General features: G+C 38.1%; 1 protein-coding gene across 4 annotated transcripts in view; it reads left to right on the top strand.

The window, feature by feature from the left end:
• The window catches only part of PAFAH1B1 (platelet activating factor acetylhydrolase 1b regulatory subunit 1), a 38,674-nt gene that overhangs the window by 14,533 nt on the left and 3,922 nt on the right, over positions 1 to 20,219 (top strand). For 2 of the 4 annotated variants that reach the window (XM_082328376.1, XM_082328377.1), the window contains exons 2-10: positions 3,607 to 3,814; positions 6,310 to 6,394; positions 9,691 to 9,765; positions 10,795 to 11,001; positions 13,016 to 13,184; positions 15,447 to 15,549; positions 16,365 to 16,593; positions 18,073 to 18,174; positions 18,828 to 18,984. In XM_082328376.1, coding sequence (XP_082184502.1) covers positions 3,783 to 3,814; positions 6,310 to 6,394; positions 9,691 to 9,765; positions 10,795 to 11,001; positions 13,016 to 13,184; positions 15,447 to 15,549; positions 16,365 to 16,593; positions 18,073 to 18,174; positions 18,828 to 18,984 — 1,159 coding nt within the window. In that variant the 5' untranslated portion in view covers positions 3,607 to 3,782. Of the gene's footprint in view, positions 1 to 3,606; positions 3,815 to 6,309; positions 6,395 to 6,692; positions 6,765 to 9,690; positions 9,766 to 10,794; positions 11,002 to 13,015; positions 13,185 to 15,446; positions 15,550 to 16,364; positions 16,594 to 18,072; positions 18,175 to 18,827; positions 18,985 to 20,219 lie in introns of those variants that run through there. The other 2 variants (XM_082328378.1, XM_082328379.1) reach the window with 2 other exon arrangements.

Consider the following 20,219-nt stretch of genomic DNA (forward strand, 5'->3'; position numbering starts at 1 on the left):
GTCTTAAGTTAGAAACGTAAACTTTCTGCAGTGTAAGTGGGGCTATTAATAAAAGGCACATCCTGGTTTACATTTAATTAGTGGCTGTTGCTCCATGGATGGCTCTATTTAGGTTCAGTCTTTTTTTTTTTTCTGTACTTGACACAGAACAACTTAAAATTTTCACACGAAGACATTTTTCCTTTCAAAAAAGATCTAGCTCTGTCTTGACACCACCTTATTCACCGTAAGCTGCTGATATTAGAAATGACCGATTTCAGGCAAGATGTAATAAACAGGTATTGGGTTTGGTTTTGTTTTTTTCCCAAGGGTTCTCTTTGAACGCTTGCTTCCTCTCATTACTGAGGCGGTTTGCAGGTGTGTGTGTAATGCAGCGGTGACTACAAACCTTGATAGGCCGTGGAGGAGGACTGGTTAGTCTTGCTCCACTGAGTTTTATGTGTCACAAAGCCTTCTCCAGCTAAAGAAGAGGCAATGCACATGGACAGTATTCATCCGTTCTCTGTTGTTTCTAAAAGTGGCACAGGTGTATAATTAAAGTTGGGTCCTCTTGGCTTTTTGTTTTTGGGCATTTTTGCTTGGGTGGAGTTTTTGTTTGTTTGTGGGGTTTTGGGTTTTTTCTGTTTGTTTTCATTCTTTTTGTTTTGTCTTTTGTTAAAGGACGTATATGAAGGAAGTTGCCCTATAAATACTTTGCCTTATATTCAGGTGCCTTTCTAGTTAAAAAGTCAGGAATACTGAGAAGGGTGCTTGGAACAGACACTTTTCAGAGAAGCAAGATACTGTAGATCAGTTGATTGGTAACTTATTGTGGATCAGCTGTAATTTGCTAATAGCAGAAACAGCTGCTTTGCCCTGTAGCTCTTGAAATTTATTTAGTACTAAGATCTGTTTCTGAATAACAGTTCAGAGTTAGAGCGATGGAGCAGGCCAGGTGTTGCTAAGTGTTGGGGATACAGGAGGAGAAGTTTGGCGTTACTTTACATTTGAGGGAGGGAAAAATGCCTTTCTAACTAGATGACATGTCAAGGATCACCTTACAAACGCGCTTGCTGTTATTTTTAGGCCAGTGCTATAGTTGCATCTCCTAGACGCAGTCACAAAATTGACAAAATACTGGAGTATGATTTTTACTGGAGTTATTGCACCGATGCTGGATTTACAAGGCATTCACTGCTTAGTGGTAGTTCATAATACAAAAGCCACCTTCTGGTTTTAATACCGTGTTTTTTACCATGGTAGTACTGCAAGCAGATTTTGGAAGTTTATCGCATTGTGTTGTGCTATTCAGTGCTTCAAACAGTGCTTCTGTGTATAAAGAAGTGCCTTATTTTGTTCTTCTCCACAATGTTTATTGCTACTGAAAGCGTTGCTATGTTCATACTGAACTGCAGAGATTCAGCCATTATAAGCCTCTATTTTTCAGTACTTAAATTTATAGCAGCATTGCCCTCTAGAGGGCACTTCTTCTGATCATTTCAATAGATTATTCTTTTTATATTAACTAAATCTCCATTAATTTGTATGTGATACTCCTACTGTGTAGTGAACAAGAGGCATCTATTGAAAGCCAGTCGTCTCTTTACCTGTCAGAAAGCGAGGTATGCGACAAGAGTAAGTGAAATGTTTGCTTCTGTTCTCTGAAAGGGTGCAGCCCGCACTATCAGTTTTCAATGGAATTGTTTCTGAAATAGCTATTAGGGAAGAGGTCAGACTAATTAAATGTTGTCTTGCCTGTTTAGAGTGCTCCTGTCCTAAACAGCTTGCAGAGCAGTATTATGGTGTACAGCATTTGACGTGGAAAATCCACCAGCAGAGTGAAATACAAGCAACTTGCAGCTTAAGCTTATTTTGAAGCAGACAGCAGAGCCTAGATAGGTTTAGAAACAAGCTCCTGATCCCCTGTGATGGATAAGTAGACATTAATGATACGAGCTTAGTATTTTCTTTATTTTTTTCTTATAAGAAAGGCTTTGGTTTAAAAGAAGCTCCTTACCAAAATTGTTATCCAACTTTTAGAGTGAACCTTGCGTACCTGTATGTCTAGCAGAGAAACAGTAGGGGAGAGTCAGCGGGAACACGTGTTTCCTGAAGTGGTTGGTAGAAAGTTTACAAACCCAGCTACTATTTCCTCAGTCTTCGGGTATTGTCGTGTTCAGTTTAGCTCCTTGCTAAAAGCCAGTTGGTCAAACTTGCTTAACAGCTTGAGTAAATCATGTGTTATATACAGACTCTTGTCACGTATGCAAGAAATGCTAACTTCAGCACTTTTCATAATCACGTTGCTTACCAAAGAGTACCTGCAGTGCAGAAATCAAAAGGCAGTGCTGCTAAAGTGATTTTGGTGATGTCATCTTGACTAAGATTAAAACTGTCCAGTTGAAGTAGATTGTACGCTAAGAATACTGAAGTTCACGTTACTGCATAAGAAGATATTAAATAGTGTGTGTGTGTGGAAAATAAGTAATTTGTGAAAGGCACAATTCTGACTGACTTGAACACTATCTTGAATGCATCAGATTTTGCCTACATTCTGAATGAGCTTGTGTTGTCAGATGTGTAGTGATCGAGTCGCTGTCTGAACCCAGCTGAAGTAACTGGCTTGTGGCAACTCTGCACCATGGTAATTGTGCTACTCTGATAAGATTGAGGATCTGTTTAAAAACTTGCTGTACTCCAAACATGGGTGAGACAAAAGATTAGCTGTAGGCAAACCGTGTTAACACACGACTGAAAAGAAGGCAAGTGTTGTCTTTTAGAATGTGGTTCTTTGGAACTTCTTCAGCTAGTGTTACTAGACTAGGAAAAGTAATTTGTCTAATATAGTTGTTTAATAATCTACCTGTAAAGTTCATGTGCTGAATTATAGCTGTAGTCTTTAAAGGGGCTGTTTGCGTAAATCCTGGAGTGTTTTTTTGGGTAAAGCCTAGTATGATGCCATGACTGAGCTACAGTGACAAACTGAGTGTGCCTTGATGCCAGCGGTCATGGCCTGAAGTGTGCCGTAGCATCTTCCATAGTCCCTTTCTGGAATGTTCTCTTCTTTCCTTAAACTCTCCCCCAAAGCTTGAAAGGTATAGCAGAGTGTTAGCTCATCTCTAGGGTGAGCTCAAAATTAACTGAATGAACCTTGCTGGGTTTAGTTTGATGAAGAGATAAATCTACAGAAGATAAAAAAATCTAGCATAAGGGTAGAGGATTTGGGGGGGTAGCTTTTTGATAGGAGTAGTGAGTGCAAAAAGTAGGGTGCTTACGGTAGGCCCAAGTTCTCTTCATTACAAGAAAGTATGGTGGAGTTGCCTACAAACTAGAACTGGGCTGTGACTGGAGATGTCTCCTTCAGCTCCCTGCTTCTTGGAGGAGTGACGGTGGGAAGACGAGGAGTAAAGAAAGTGTACAAGTCTCTCCAGGCTACTCAGTCCAGGTTGGAGATGTGCTATAAGGGCATAATCCAGACTAGCAAAATAAAATTGCATTTACAATTTTAGTCAGTTTGTTCTGTCCAGAGTGGTGTTGCAATCTGAGTGCAGGAATCTTCATGTTAGTCCAGAGTGACTGAATGCTTATTTAAAGGAAATTAATGGTGTCTCTTTCTCTACCTTCTAGATGGATTGACTCTTCTGTGTTGAATGCCTCCGGATTTCCTATTGGATTTCACGTCTGGAAAAATATTTTTGATTTAAGCCACTCAGTGGCAGACTGAATTGTGGATCCAGGGTTCCTAAGACTTGAGATCTTGAGGAGGCAGCCACTGCTGAATCACGTTAACCTGACCAGCCACAATGGTGCTGTCACAAAGGCAACGAGATGAACTGTAAGGAATGGTTATTTTTAAGTTTGTGTCACCTTTTCATTAAACTTTAAGTATTAACTTCTGTTTCCAAATAGATTTTACAGTGTGGCTCTGCTCACATGCCGATCAGGTACCATGTATTATGGTTTAGATCTCTGTACTCTTATTTTTGATACAACTGCTGGTATTTGATAATAGAATTGTGAAATGGTGAAAATATAATTTCAAAGTTATTAGTGGCATAAAAATGGATTCTTAAATTTGCTATAATTTATTATCCTCTATTTTGTTTTGATTTCAGTCACAAGGTTATGAAAGAGTTACAGTAAGCAGCAAGCACTCTGCAATATATGCTCCAAACCGATTTGTGAATTCTACTTTTATCTTGAGTAAATTCTGATACTTTTTTGTTATTTTACTTCTGAATGTAGATAAGGATCTGATCAGAATGTGCTACATTGTGATTACAATCTTTCTTTGACTCCTTAAATTGTATTTAAAGTTAAGGGTATATTTAAAGAAAAAAAAGGTGACAAAAACCCACCCCACAAAAAAAAAATAAACACCAAACCCCCTCACCTTAATTCCATTTCAGATACGGAATTCTTTCCAGATTTTAAGGCTAGGAATAGGCTGTCAAGTTCCGTGCCTTAGTTTGCTTCCTCTTCTGTAATAAATCATGATAGGGCGCGTGGTGCGTAGCAGTCAGGATGGCAATGTCTCACATGATAGCCAGGTTCATAAACTTAGAGTTTGTGGTTTGGTTTTGGTTTTTTATTCCTTTTAAAAGTATGGACTAAGTATCATTTAGCATTTGGTGTCTCTCTTGTCCGTGGTAAAGTCTCTAATTTCTCTTTTTAATACAGCTTCTTCACTTTCCCAGGAATGATTCAACCCCCTTTATATTAAATACAGTATGCGGTTTACGTTTTTGTTTCATATACTTAGATACAGTTGTTCTTAAAGTACAGTAGAAGCTATCTTCAAATTTTGATTTTTACAAATGTTTATTCATTAGATTTGGAGAAGCTCTGGGGTTTAAACACATTCAGGATTACGATTTTTTTTTTTTTAGCAATTCTCTGAAGTTTTTTTCTGGCAAAAGCTTCAAAGAGTATGTGCGTTAATGGGGAGATGGAAGTAATGAACTGTTATGAATGGAAATGGGAAATGACCAGAGACTTAGGATTTACTTTAGAGGTCTGATGAGAAGGCAGTACTTTGTTTTAGCATATGTTGTTTATGGGGAGAAACTTGAAATTCCTGCTTGAATGCAGAGTTATATTTAGAGTTAAATGTCCGAGGAGAGATTGAATACGTGTAAAAGGTAGGAAAGAATAATGTGATGAAAGCCACAGGAAGAATTTTCATGTGAAAAGCAAATTCTTTTCAGAACAAAAAGTCATTATTGCTTCTTTCTTCAGCTACCTAAGGGTATTAAGTTTCTCTTGAATGCCTTGTGTAGATGACCTTTGGATTTTTGTTTTTAAAAAGTATCTGTGTATCAGTTTACTTAGATATTTTAGTATGTGTATGTCTTGTCTTCCCCCCCACCCCCCATATATGTATGTATACACACACATATCCCTTCCCAAGAAAGTAAGTGATAATAAGAAAACAGAACTAGACTTCCTTCTGGAGGCTGATGAAGTAACTGAAGGTAATTTTACCTTTAAGTCTGTTTAGAACATTGAGCTTACTTCTCTTAAGCAAACTTTTCTTTGTTGTGTAACTTGAAGATATTTATCCATTTGAAATAAAATTTGAAAATGCAGGGTTTCCTTAGTCTTGTTCTCTTAAACAAAAGGTGCTGGCTGCTTGTTGAAGTCTTAGAATAATATTGAAACTTTATGAGTAGGTCTACAGCAGATGCATGCTATCTCGAGAGAGAGGTTCAAGACAGATTAATTTGGTAATTGTCCTGTGTCAAAGTGTGGAATATTTTGAAGACTAATGTAAAATTTGAAGCACTGTACATTTTGGTCACAGGCAATATCGTTTCCGGTAATCTAACTAAAACTTACTGTATCATTCTGAAAAACAAAGCCAAGACTTGTTCTCTTAAACTGAGCGTTTTATTCAAGTTTAACTGAAGTAAAATTTTGTACCCTAAACTGTTCTACCCAAAATAGTTTTCCTTCAAAGATAAAGCTACATCTAATATGTAGATGTGGTTGTGGCTTTTGTATATCCTATGGGTTTTATGTATGGTACAGATTGATAGGTATATTCATGCTACTCCAATGTTTGATAACTTAAAAGCAAAAAAAAAGCTCTTCACCAAACCTAAAATAAAACATATATCCTGCTGTTGAAATCTCGAAGCAAAATCTGTTTGCCAGATGTATTTATAAAATTTGCTTGGGCTTTTAACAAACCTAATAATCCTAGATGTTGTGCTGCACTGAAGACTTAGATGTTGATCATGGTTTTTTTAAAAATAATAAAAAAAATCTGAACCCATTTTTTTCTGTCATGCAGAATTGTGGCTGAAGATACTGTTCTTTGTTTTTTAGAAATCGAGCAATAGCAGATTACCTTCGTTCTAATGGCTATGAAGAGGCATATTCGGTTTTTAAAAAGGAAGCTGAGTTAGATGTGGTGAGTTCAAACAAGATTCTTCATCTATATTTTAAGTAGAGTTCATAATTTTATGGCATTTGCATCCATTCTGAACACGTATATTTATTATCTACCTATTAGCTCATGCAGTTTCGGAACTGGAGGTGATAAACTCTGACAGCTTATTGCCTTGCCATAAAATTAAAAAACAATCATTGGATGACTTAGCGATTTATGAGCAAAACTCTTGCCTTTATCTTCAACTCATGACTTAGGCATATTTTTAATCTTTTTTTTTTTTTTTTTTTTTTGGTCTAGCTACCACTTATCTATACAATGCTGAGTTTTTCCTGTAATGACCTTTTAAGGATCCAAGTCCTGAGAGGGCCTAGATACTTCAAGATGAAAGGTGCTAGAAAACAAAGCTAACAAAAGGCAACATGAATGTATAAGAAAGATGATAAAAGATGGTATATAAAAAAAAAGATATGTCCCTTCACTGGACTCACTCCAGCAACTCCATATAGGACTAAAGCATCTCTTGGATGGGGAGAGGCGGAGAGAGCTGTCACTGTTCAGCCTGGAGAAGAGGAGGCTTAGTGGGGTCTTATTGTTGTTTAGAAATATCTGATGGGAGGGTGTGAAGACTCTTCTCGGTGCTGCTTGTGACAGGACAGGAGCCAGTGGGCAGAAATTGAAGCACAGGAAATTCCATCTGAATATAATAGAAAACTTTTTTTTTTTTACTGAGAGAGTGACTGAACACTGGAATAGGTTGCCCAGGGAGGTTGTGGAGTCTCTGTCCCTGGGAATATTCAGAAGCTCGCTGGACACAGTCCTCGGCAGTCTGCTCCAGCTGCCCTTGCTTTGAGTGAGAGTTTGGATTTCATGATCTGAAGAGCTCCTTTCCAACCTGAGCTATTCTGTGCTTAACATTCCGAAGAACGTGTCTAATCTTAACACATTTAATTTCTGTTTCCTGCTGTTGTGTCCATCCCCGCCTCCCTTCCCTGTAACTCATTTCCTTAACTTCGCTTATTCTTATCATGGAATTCTGCATAAAAGCATAAACTTTCTGCAATACAAAATTAGAAAACCAAAAACTGTTCTCTTGTAACCAGATTTGAAATGGTGTAAGACTATGCAGCTCTGGAGGCTGACTTGACATGGTAATGTTTAAGAAACAGGAAGACAAAACAGGATTGCTTTTGTCCTCTCCTTTATCATACAGAGCAAATGGTGGAAGTCTGTCTTGTGATTGGAATTGGGTCGGTAGTTAAATCATTGCCTGAAACTGTTGCATACCAGTTCGTTAACCGTGTAGTAGGAGGGCAAGCCTAGATAGTTAATAAAAGTTGATCAGCTCTGTTAAGCAACTCTGTTTTGTTAGACTGTACGGATGCTAGTGACTTAGACCAGTCACTTCCTGCAACTTAATTCTGTTGATTTGCCTTTGTAACAGGTGATTCTTGGTATCGTTTTTAAACTTGACACTTCTCAGCATAGGAGGTGCGCATTTCATCTGAGTTTGTTTCTCTGGAGACACATGGATTGAGTAGTAGATGTCTATGTGCTGACTTCGACAAGTCCTTGCCTTTTCTCTATTATAAATCTTGCATTGTTCTTTTTCCAAAATGTGTGGTTGAAGTTTGACTTCATTTCTCCAATCTGCTTCCAGTATCTAATAAATAAGTAGAAATGACAAATTGGAATACCATACTTATAATTGAAAATCCTAATACCATTCCCTTATCTGCCTTATCTATCAACCTAATTAAGTCTCCTCTTCCCAAAGGTTAAAAAGGCAATCTAAATAGGCTAGATGGTCCTGAGGGGAAATAGAAAATGCAGTTGCTGAAAGTTCCACATGACTTTCTTGCGAGAAAATCTGAATTGGATGGAACTATACTAAAATGACAAAAAAAAAAAAAAAAAGGCAGACATTATTTCAGTAAATTGGAAGAATTCAAGTGTAGTTCTGCAAAGAGGCATTTAGTTTTTTGTATTGATTATTCCTGCAGATAACTCCAGCTTTTACAAATGCCCCTGAAGTAGCAGGTTAACGTCTGGCCTCTGACCAAGGTAGCCAGTCCTCAGAGCTTTTATGGAGGAAGCCATGGCATTGTTATTTCCCCCATGCTTTTGTTATTCTCCATCTAATTTAGAATTATTCTAGTATGAGATTGTCATTTTGTACATGGAAATAGTGTACAGCATTTAGTTACTCTTCTGTGCCTCTGATGTTTGTTTTTCTGTGTTGCTTTTCTTCCTCTTGTGTTAATAGGTGGGAGGAAAAAAAAAAAAAGAGTAATCCTCTGGCTTTTACAATAACATCAGCTGTTCATTGTTGCTCCTCAGCTATTCCTTAGAGCCCAAAGGAGAAAAATATTTAGTGGAAGAAAATTATTCTTCATTAAAGTTTCATTAGAGTTGTAAAATCAATGTTGATTTCTGAGTAGCTGGGGTGGTGTTCAGTAGGGCAGGTACAGTAGTCTGCTTTCTGCTTCAGTTACTGAAGTAAACATGCAGGGAGAGTGTACTTAAAGCTTGTCTTTGAGAAGGTAGCACCAAAAAATGCAATATTATGGTGGTAATTTGAGGTTAACTATAATCAAATTTAAAAAAAAAAATTAATTAGTTTGGGCTAACTGGTTTTCAAGTGAGATGGAGTATATGTAATCCTACTCGGACAGCTGGCTGCCGCTTTCAAACAGCGTGTGCTTCCATGAGAGAAAAAGTGCATTGTGCTAACAAGTAATGGTGCTAGCGCAGTCCGAACTCTGAAGGTAGGAGTTCATTAGTTCCTAACGCTCTGGTTGGTGGATATGAAAAAGGAGGCTATCCTTGAGAAACTAATCTTGGTCCTTATAGCCAATGCGTGCTGTCTGCTGTTGTTTTTATAAGAGTTAGTTGGGCGGAGGGATGGGGGGAATCCTGTAACAAAATATGGCACAACATTCTCAGATATACAGAGCACTTAAAAAGCTTTCAAGTAATGAAGACAGAAGACAACATAGGTAACAGTTTAGTCCTAGTTGTTGGATTTTATTTGCAGAATCTAGCATCATTAATCTGTACTGCTGCAGTATTTTTAATTAAAAATTATATTTTAAAATGTTTTTTCTCTTCTGTGGGTGTAAATTGTAGGTATTAAAATTTGAAGCGTGATTGTTCTGTTTAACCAGTAAAACTGATGATAATCTTTTGCTTTAATTCCTCTTTCTGTGGTCAAGAGATGGTATTAAAGTGAGCTGTTCATGTTGCCTTTGAAGAAACACTTCTACAGGCTTTAGAACTAGAATTTATTAATTTATTTAAATGCTTCTCCTCCTCAGAATGAAGAGTTAGATAAGAAGTATGCTGGACTTCTGGAAAAAAAATGGACATCTGTTATAAGATTACAAAAGAAGGTAAGTAGAGATCTGATGGATTTAACTTGTATAAAATGTTATGACTGAAATCAAACATTCATCACTGAACAGAATGTTATATTACAATTTCCTTGTCAGACAAATGCAAGGTTCAGAAAATGATGCCTCAAAGATGAATTTTGAGGACTTGAGTAGGGAATATAGCTAAATCCATGTTGTAGAAAATGTTTTGTTTATCTCAGTGCTAGCAGAGACATCCTTTCGGTTTCTTTATAAAAATTTCTTTACTTCAGTTTATGGCTTGCATGTGCAGTTTCTGAAGCTGGGAATAAAAGAGGTGCCCTCAGGCAGTTTGTGAGTGGTCAATAGCTGTCTCCAGAAGGCTTAACTGGTTTAGAAAGAAGGTAAAAACCTGTGCTGCCAGTTGTCTTTGGCCATTACGTTAAAGGGAAGAAACCATTAACTCCAGTGCATTAGAGCAAGTGATGCTACTGCAAGTGGACAGTACAAAACTCTTTTTAGTAATGCTTCAATGGATCTAGAGGGTATTAAAAGCTTTAAAAAAAAATTTGTGTGCTAACAATAAAGACCTACTTATTGTAAAAGTTAATATATCTAGGATTTTAGTATGCCTTTGGTTTCCCTGCTGTTGGTTAACACGCATGCCATCTCAGGGATACAAAAAAATGATTGCAATAGTAGCATTCCTTTTTGTTAACACAACCTCCTCCCATAGCTGGTCAACATAGTAGCTCCAACATATTTGTACAGTATTTGAGTAAGTGTGATTTTTGTAGAACTTTTTTTTTCCCTGTCAAAATATTTGGGAAGTTGGAGAAGAATAAATGATTAATGATTAAATTATTAAAGGATAAACGATAAATGATTAATTTAGGTTTGATTTTTAGAAATACCAACACTATTGAAGTTGGTAATCGGTTTGGATCCATGCAATCTTTGCTTTACTGTGAGTTTGGGAGCCAGTTGGTATTTGGATTATTAATGAGTGAAGGTGAATCTTGGTATAAAACTAGAAATGAATGGTCTCTTTAAAATTCATAAACTTAGGTAATGGAATTAGAATCGAAGCTGAATGAAGCTAAGGAAGAATTTACATCAGGTGGACCTCTTGGTCAGAAACGAGACCCTAAAGAGTGGATTCCTCGTCCTCCAGAGAAGTATGCGTTGAGTGGGCATAGGAGTCCTGTCACTCGAGTAATTTTCCATCCAGTTTTCAGTGTTATGGTCTCTGCTTCAGAGGACGCCACAATAAAGGTATGTGTTTGCTACAGAAAATTAAACTAAGCAAGTCAGAGGATGTGTGATACGTAACATCAGTCCTTCAAGCTGGACGTGCGTTGTATCGATGGAAGATTGATCGTTTGAGATTCTGCTTTAGCTTCAGTAGGGACAGTTCTTTCAATGACGATGTCCTGTGTAATCCACAAATTTTAGTTTTGTGCTGGTCCAATTAATATCTTCAAGAGTATTTTACTATCCTTTGACTTAAGGAAAAAATAATTAAGCTGATGTGGATTTAGAGACCGGAGAAGTAGATAAAGGGGGAGGAATGCATTTTGACTGCTCAGTAGAGGAGGAGTGGCATAGTGTATAGAGTAGTGACGTGATGCGAGGGAGGAAGACGGTTGCCTCAAGTCATCTGAAGTGATTATTCTTAAAGCTGAGTTAAAGTGGTTAGGCAGCTGTATTTTTAACTGAAAATTAGTTCTCTTTTTTTCTAAATGGGACATGCAAGTCCCGTGAAGTCCCCGTGACTTTCAGTAACTTTAAATGGTCTTCACAGGCCTTTATTGCAATGTACAGTGGCATGAAGAGATTTGTTGTAGTAGGCAAGTAGTTTCTCATTTTAGCATCCAATAAAGACATGATTGCATTTTGTTGTTGTTTGAATGTCACAGTTTAAGGAATTATCCTGATAACGGATAATTCTCATTGTTCTCTTCTATGCTGGTTTGAAAACTATTTGGAAAATTGCTGTTCTGAAAAACGTTGAGTAATGTGCTTAAAAAAGCAAATTGTTCTAATAGTGGCTACCTGGTGGAGAAGATTAAAATAAAAAGTGTCAGCCATAGCTAGTTCATGAAAAGCTTTAACCTGTTCTTGTTTCTGCAGCAGACTTGAACATAGAGGACTGGTGTGTTTTCCTTCAAGCAGGCAGGGCCAGCTGCAACAGTGACAGCTCTGTGTTTGTTAGATGTTGTAGAGGAGCCTAATTAACTTTGGGTTTGCTCCCTCTTATGGGTACCCTGGATGAATTTCCTTATTCTTGAAGTCAAAGCTGTATAGCTTAATTTCCGACTGTTGTGTTCCCAATGATTGCAATCTATTGGGATGATGGAATTTTTTGTTGTTGGGTGTGTTTTTCATGGGGTTTTTTTGTTTGGTGTTTTTTTTTTGTTTTGTTTGGGTTTTTGTTTGGTTTTTTTGGTTGGTTTTTTTTTTGTTTGTTTGTTTAGGATATAATTTAAAATTAATTTTGTGCTTAAGGGAGACACAATAAAATCTGTAGGAGCTTGTTTTGTTTCAAAGGCTTTTGTTTGCGGTTACATGATGGAAGACTGACTTAATTAGGAGGTGAAAATGGGGACTTCATGCTATCTTGCAGTTATTAACTGCAAACGTTTGTTTAATCCCTGACAAATTCTGTAATCTACTAACGTGTGCATATCAGACTCTTCAGAGGGGTTTCGATTATCATCCCTAAACCAATGCATTCTGAATGTTGCTCCTTAGTATGCAGAATATTTGCTGTTTGGTTCTGAAGCAGCAAATAAATTCTGGAGCCACAATAACGCTTGGGAAGGGGGGGTGGGTGTTAAAGATGGTGCTTTCCCCATCCCCTGGAAGTGGGCTGTACTGCTGGAGTTAGGGAATTAGCATACGAAGGGATGGAGAAAAACAACCTGTACAAAGTGGATTTGTTCTCGCCAATGTTTTCTAAATTGATCATATTTATTTTTGAGGGTATTGGGTGTTAAGACTTTTAGATGCAATGGAACTTATTTTCTTGCTGTGTTTATAATGCTTTAAGTTAGCTGAAAAACAGGTTTCAAGATACATGAATTCAGTTAATTTATAAGTAACAAAATCATATAAAAAGAATGCTTATTTTTCTATGCTGTTGGGCTTTTCAGGGCTGTCTTACTTTGTCTCTTGCTCAATTAATTATTGAATAACGTGCCAGACTGGCCTGCAGAGTGCAAATGTAAGGCTGGAGAATACAAAGAGTAATAGGTTGCTGTTAACAGATTTTCTGTTCACTTGTCAGGTGTGGGATTATGAGACAGGAGACTTTGAACGAACCCTTAAGGGGCATACAGACTCTGTGCAAGATATTTCCTTTGACCACACTGGCAAACTATTGGCCTCCTGTTCTGCTGATATGACCATTAAGCTATGGGATTTCCAGGGCTTTGAGTGCATCAGAACTATGCATGGTAAGGTATAAAGGGAATTGATTTTGTCTGTAAAGTGAAGATATATATATTTTTTTTTTAATCCAGGAAAACTGCTGATGTGGAAAGGGGTTATAAACCAGGGTATTGTCCAAAAGAAGGAGGGGGGGATATTTTCATGCTTTGAGTGCTCTGTAAATAAGGTATATGTTTAGTGTCTATGGAATGAAATAACATCTCAAATCTGCTATGCATGATGCTGTGGGAAGCATCCCATAATGATATTGAAATGAAATGGCAGTTAGAGGGGTTTAGCACTAAAAGTTAAATGCTTACTAGACAATAAAACTGTGCCTTTAAATCATTAAAAAAAATTACCTTCTTCACCCCTCTGTTTCCCTGATGTACTGCTTCAGGAAGGAATCCATCAGTACGAACGGTGTTCTGTGTGTCCTGTGCAGTCGTCTGCTTCCATGTTTGTCTGATTTCAAACGAACATCCTTTGCATGAGGCTCAAAAGCCGTAGGAAGCGATGGGAAAGCAAGACGACCACAGCTATAAGATTTTAATACTGACAGCAACTATTTATTTTACAGTGTTGATGATGCAAAAGTGTTTTTATACTGCTGCTTGTCTTGCTTTTAATATCTTCTTGTAGAAGTGGTGAGTAGGAATAGAGAATGTTTGAGGCTTATGAAAATAAGCACATGCACACACATATATACCAAAGAAAACAGAAAGCTGTTGACTTTTGGGCATGCAGTTCTTTAAACACCACAGAACACTATTGTAGAGGACGAACAGACATTGCAGCTGGCTGATAGCAAGAGAATATAGTAGTGCTGCAGAGGTTGGGTTTTTTTGGTCGTTAAGGATTCCTATACGAACAGACATGCAGTATGTGTACTTTTATGAACTGGATGTTGTAACATGAGCGTGGGTGAAGTAGCTTCACGTATATTGCCAGTTACATCCCTTCAACTCAAATTCAAGTGAAAAGAAATAAATAATCTTTTTAGTGCGGAGTTATAAAGTACCATACTTGCACTGAAACTAGTATTCTCTGACACTTCACATACTTGATCGCTGCTGTGGTTGCTTTTTAGTAGGAGTTCACCAGGGGCTCTGAGTTCGTAGTGGAAAAATGGAAATGCAAATTGTGAAGTTGTACATCGTAGGTACATGGCTTGCAAGATGCAGTGCCAATAAAAGAAAAAAAGCAACTTGTTAGTGAACTTACTGGCTATAACTTTTTGGAAAAAAGAACATCAGATCTCCAGATGAAAAAAAAGGAAGCTGTTTAATGCCTCTAATCTGATAAGAAATCATATATACTCAAAACTACTGATCTCAGAAGATTCATTTCTAATCCTGGCAATTTAAGTAGGGACAATTGCAGAGCTCAAAGTAAGACAAGTGCATGAATTATATACAAACTGTTATAGTCAAGCTGGACTTGTCAAAAAAAAAAACCCCTACCCAACAGCTCGTTCTGGATAATACTAAAGTTTCAAAACAGTTAATTCTAATGTTTGCCACTTTTATTCTAACTTTTTGTAATACTGGAAATGAATAGTCTTTACAGAGTGTGTAATCTCCCTTTATATGTTATGTCCCATCGCTTGTGGGATGAGTAAAGCCAAGAGCTGAAGCCACATACACGAGGTCGTAAGGAGTTTGTGTTAAGGAAATGATCTGGATGCTTTTTCCTGACTTGATTGAGCATCTTCCTCTCAGATCTCTCAACAGTAGTAGAAGTTGCTGTCATGTGTATGCAGTTGGTTCTTAACTTGGTTCTTGAATCAATGTAGTACAGTGTTTTATTAAAACCTAATATCAGATGCTGGGAAACATTGAGTCTTTTCGCATTAAGCTTCTGCAGTGAGGTTTGGCATGCCTCTCACTGAAGACCTGTTCTCCTTTTAAACATCTTCTGCATAGTGCATCGGCATGCTGTAGTCAGATCTAACTGATAATTTTAAAGACAGTCACTGTAGCAGCTCTCTTCTAAACTACCAGCTTTTATAACTGTGTAAAAGTGTTGCTTGCAGTGGCGAGGGTCTGGTTTTAAAACATCTTAAAGAAATTTTTGAAACAATTGTGAAGGATGCTCAATGTCTGGACTGTGTGGTTTCTAAAAACAAAAATGATTATTTCGTAAAACCTCATCTACATATAAAGATTATTCCATAAAACATGCACTACTGCTGTAGCTGCGTGCCCAAGATAAATGAGTAACAAGTCCTGTGTGCCCTGTAAAAACTGTTACAGTACCACTAATAAAGGTTTTGTTTTGTTTTTTAGGTCATGATCATAATGTTTCTTCAGTAGCCATCATGCCCAATGGAGATCATATAGTTTCTGCCTCAAGGGATAAAACTATCAAAATGTGGGAAGTCCAAACAGGGTAAGTGCACTTCTGGCTAAACATCAGCACCTCAACAAAGCAAGCGTAGACCACTGTTTATAGGAAACGGGCCACATAAATCTTGAATGTCAGCAAACATTATTTGAATTGAGGTATGATATTGTGCCCTTTAGAGTAATTCACTTAAGGATTCTGCCTTAAATCATTAAGCACAGGGTTTTAGATTTTAGTAGTAACTAATTAAAACTAACTGGCTTTATCTTTCTGGGAGCTATGAGGGTAGAACACCATAACTCAGGACCAGGTAGGAATATAAATTCAGTGGTTAACCACAAGTTTAAAGGGAGCATGAGAGGAGAGAAGAGAAATCTGTTGCCTCTCTTGACACAGATCAAGGTCTCTCCTCTGCTTTTGTTTTGTTTTGTGGGTTTTTCTTTGTTATTGGTGGGGTTTTTTTGTCTTACTCTTTCATTCATCATTTGTCTCTTTAATCCATCCATTTGTTAAAGTTGTAGCTGAAGGCTGTCTGAATGACCTGTAAATCTCTACTTGTTCTTAAAATACCTCTTTAATGCAAGCTGTCATGTCAACTTCATTTTTTTTCTCCAAGCTTCCTGCTTTCTACCTTAAGGAGATTTGCCAGTTCTTAGCTGTCACTTCTTTCTCTTGTTAACTTCCTATCCATGAACTGTTTTACGGCCTTGTACATCATCATCCAGGATGGACACGTGCATGCTAAGATATTGTATCTTAACTTCTAAGAGCAGGTCAAGTGTCCTTAAATTTCAAAGGCATGTGTAATGGTTTTATTGCAAAGTTAATTGAGTCGTGCTGTATTTCTCTTTTTTGAATAGTTACTGTGTGAAGACTTTCACGGGTCACAGAGAATGGGTGCGCATGGTGCGGCCTAACCAGGATGGCACCTTAATTGCCAGTTGTTCTAATGACCAGACAGTGCGTGTTTGGGTGGTAGCGACAAAGGAATGCAAAGCTGAGCTCCGAGAACATGAGCACGTGGTAGAATGCATTTCCTGGGCTCCCGAGAGCTCGTACTCCACCATATCAGAAGCTACAGGATCAGAGGTAATGTTTCCAATGCTATAAATGAGCACATACAGATTTTTGACTATGCTCTGGGTAGCATTTAGAACAGCTAAGCTTTGTTTTGGTGCTCGGCAGATACAGCAGGTGTATGAGTGTTTTCTGCTGAGTATACCTGGTGTACTGTTAATCCTCCGTCTTGGCTTCACAGGATCCATGCTTTTGTGTTTAGCAGTAGGACCCTACCTTTGCACTAATGAAAGTGAACTTTGGCGAGATGCTCTGTTTCTGAGGAGGTTGAGAGTGGGACTACTTTCACATATTTCAGCAAAGAAATGCGGAAGGTAGCTTATCTGGCAAAACGTGAAGATTATAAGGATGCTCAGCAATTGAAAGGTGTGGAGGGAAGTAGTGAGCCAGGAATGCAGAAATGAAGCTGCCTTGTGTGTGTTGTGCTGGAATTAGCTTTGACTGCTATGTCCTAGTCTGCAAAGTTAATGATATGAGAAAGCATTCTTTAACAAAAATAAATCCCCATTTTTGTGCGATCACAGATACATCTTCTCTGGTTCGGTTACTAAATCTTCAAGAAAGGCTTACTAAAGGTCAGCAAAAATTTCCTTTTAAGGATGACAAAGTGTAGAAGAAATGAACTAGAAATTAACTCCAATTTATAGTTAAAAAAACCCCCAAGCATTTCTGCCTTGTCCTCTTCCTCAAAAAGGACACAAATACCCATGGGGAAAAGTAGATACACTGAAGACAGGGACTTGTCTAGTGATGGATTTTACAGATTATTTCAGTCAAACTCTACTTGCGTCCTTAAAAGATCCTTATAATCTTTTAATTAAAAGATTATTAAACCTAAATTCCAAATGTTCACTTCCTCTTGCAGTGGTAACTGTCTGAAGTGGTGTCTCCCCTGCCCTCTGCTGGTCTGATCAACTGTATACATCCCATTACAGTGCTTAGCTTTGCTCAAGCAGCAAGTTAACGTTAACCTCACAGTTGAAACGTTTCAAGTTCTGAGAACTAAGTCTTTCTTTCATGCTTTGCATGCTTACAAATAGAAATAAGTTCAGAGTAGGAACTTTTCAAAAATTCTTAAACTTGCTTCATTACTTTTTGTGACGAATGAGAGCACAAAGGTATGTCTGAACTCCGTACTCTTTTGTCCTGAGATGTCTGACTCTACTTGAACTGCGCCTACTACGAAAAGAGGATGTCTTGCAGTAGGCAAGCGTGGATTCAAAGTAGTATTTGGCTTGGTGCATCAGCAGGACATGCAACCACTTCTTCTAACAGATTGTTTAATTCCTTTCACTTTTTGTTTATTTCTCCTAGTGTTAGTGACAAAACGCCTGTGACTCTCAGCTTTGCCATTGTGTGTTTGTTAGCTGTAAGCTGTCACAAGATCTAATTTTGCTACTAAGAGATAGCACTCAGAAGGGATCTGCTTCCTCCCTCCTCTTCCCTCCCCTGTCCCATATATTCCATAACTTAAAACATAATTTTCTGTAGACTAAGAAGAGTGGCAAGCCTGGGCCTTTCCTGCTGTCTGGATCCAGAGACAAGACCATTAAGATGTGGGACATTAGCACTGGCATGTGCCTTATGACACTTGTAAGTTCATTGATGGTTTTCTGGTGGTCATAGCTGCATATGTAAAGCTAGTTTTAATGGAGTTAATTATCTTACATGTTTATGTTCTCAAGAGAAGCCAGAGTTATTGAAATAAGACAAACACTGGAAATATGCAGTTTTAATGGCTTCTGTATTTCAGATCTTGCAATTGTTTAAGAAAGACTAAGAATCTCAAAATGCACAGTATAAATGCAGGAGTACTGCGGTGTAGTTTGTGATGAGTAGCTTGGTTTGTCTACAGAAATGCTGATAATCATCTGAATTTTGTCTTCTGTAAAATGCCGCGTTCTTTCAACGTGTTGGTCTTCGGCAGGCCACGGACTGCTGCTTTCTAGCCTGTACTGAGGCTGGACTGGATGTTGGCGCTGGGGGCGGGGAGCCGAATCAGTGCAGATCACATGAGAACTTCTGTTTGTTTGCCTTCAAGGACAGGAACTGACATTGTTGGTAGCGCTGATACGGGCGTAATAATAGAAACTGAAGATAAACTTTGAGTTGTAATAGGTTTTAGAAAGCTAAATGCTATCCTCGCAGCAACAGGGCAAGGAGTCACTCAGTTTGCCATAGCGTAAATTGTAGAATGTTTCACCTTAAAACGTGCACCTCCTGACTGATTTCTCCTTATGCACAAGGTGGGCCATGATAACTGGGTACGTGGCGTTCTGTTCCATTCTGGAGGAAAATTTATTTTGAGCTGTGCTGATGACAAGACTCTACGTGTCTGGGACTTCAAGAACAAACGATGCATGAAAACCCTCAATGCGCACGAACACTTTGTTACCTCTTTGGGTATGTATTGTTCTCCAGTGCTTACTGCAAAGTACAGAGCCAGAGATACAGATTTCTCTACATCTTCACCAGCTGAAGTCGAGCACCGAGCTAGACATTCATGTTTTGGATTCCAGTGAAGTTTTGTGCTATGTGTATTTTAATCAATAAGGACAGATACGAATTTTGTGTGCTGCATTTTTCCACTTGTGTTGCCAGTGTTGCATACTGGATAAAGACGTTAACTGCCAGGGTGTTCTGGAACCTTTCACCACTGAGTCTGTAGGCATTTGGGGAGTGCTGTAGTGCAAATGCTTGCCCAGAGAAGGGAAGAAAAAAAAAAAAAAAAAGGCAGGGGTGGGAGGAAGCAAAATGGTCAGAAAAAAAAATATTTTGAATTCCTGGACATTCCTGATTAGTATTACCAGATCTTGGTAGACGTTAGTTCCCCCCTGCCCTGGCAAAAACAAAACAAACTAACCCCTCCCTGTTCAACAAAGCTAGCTTTGCTCTGGAATCTTCTCTATTGTGTTTTTTCCTCTGTATTCCTCTTTTAAGGAAGTTAAAGTTAAGAAGCAGTTTATAGCTTCTTCAGTAAAGCGGTGTTAGTTAGGTTAGCAGTGGACCTGGATTGGCTACTAAGGTTTCCTAATCAAACTCGCAGGTCTAATCAAAATGCAGGGTTTCCAACTTCACTCTTAAAGACAGCTGATCAGAAAGGGGCAAAGAAAAGTTAGGAGTTGAAGAACATTAAACCGTTAGGATGGTTGGGTGACCTTGGAATTGGCTGCTTCCGTTTACAGGTGGCTTTGCTGAACCCTTTCTGCACAGTGAGGCTTCTTGATTCCTCTTGGTTAAACTTCCCAGTGCTGTCTGCTGACCCAGTCCAAAATTGATTTGTATATAGGAATATTTTTGGGATCTCCTGAGAAACAGTACACTTTGCATTTTTTAAATACTAGCTCACAGCAAAAAGGAAAAGTTTCTTGACTTCTGATTCTTGAATATCTCTTACGTAAATACCTGAAGTTCTGTCTTCTGGTAGGATTGAAGGGTTTTACCAGTTTGAGATGTTTGGGACTCCTCTCTGTTATAACTTTATCTGGATTTCTTTTCCACGAAAGCTCCTTTATAACTGAACTGAAAGGAGATTTTCACGCTTTACAAGATGATAGCATGAGAGAATTTGCCTTCAGAGCTACAGACATGGCGAGCTTTGAAATTTGGTGTTTGAGGTGGTATAATTTTTTTTGAAA

The sequence above is a fragment of the Platalea leucorodia genome (assembly GCF_965183815.1).
Source record: "Platalea leucorodia genome assembly, chromosome: 16".
NCBI classification, from domain to species: domain Eukaryota; kingdom Metazoa; phylum Chordata; class Aves; order Pelecaniformes; family Threskiornithidae; genus Platalea; species Platalea leucorodia.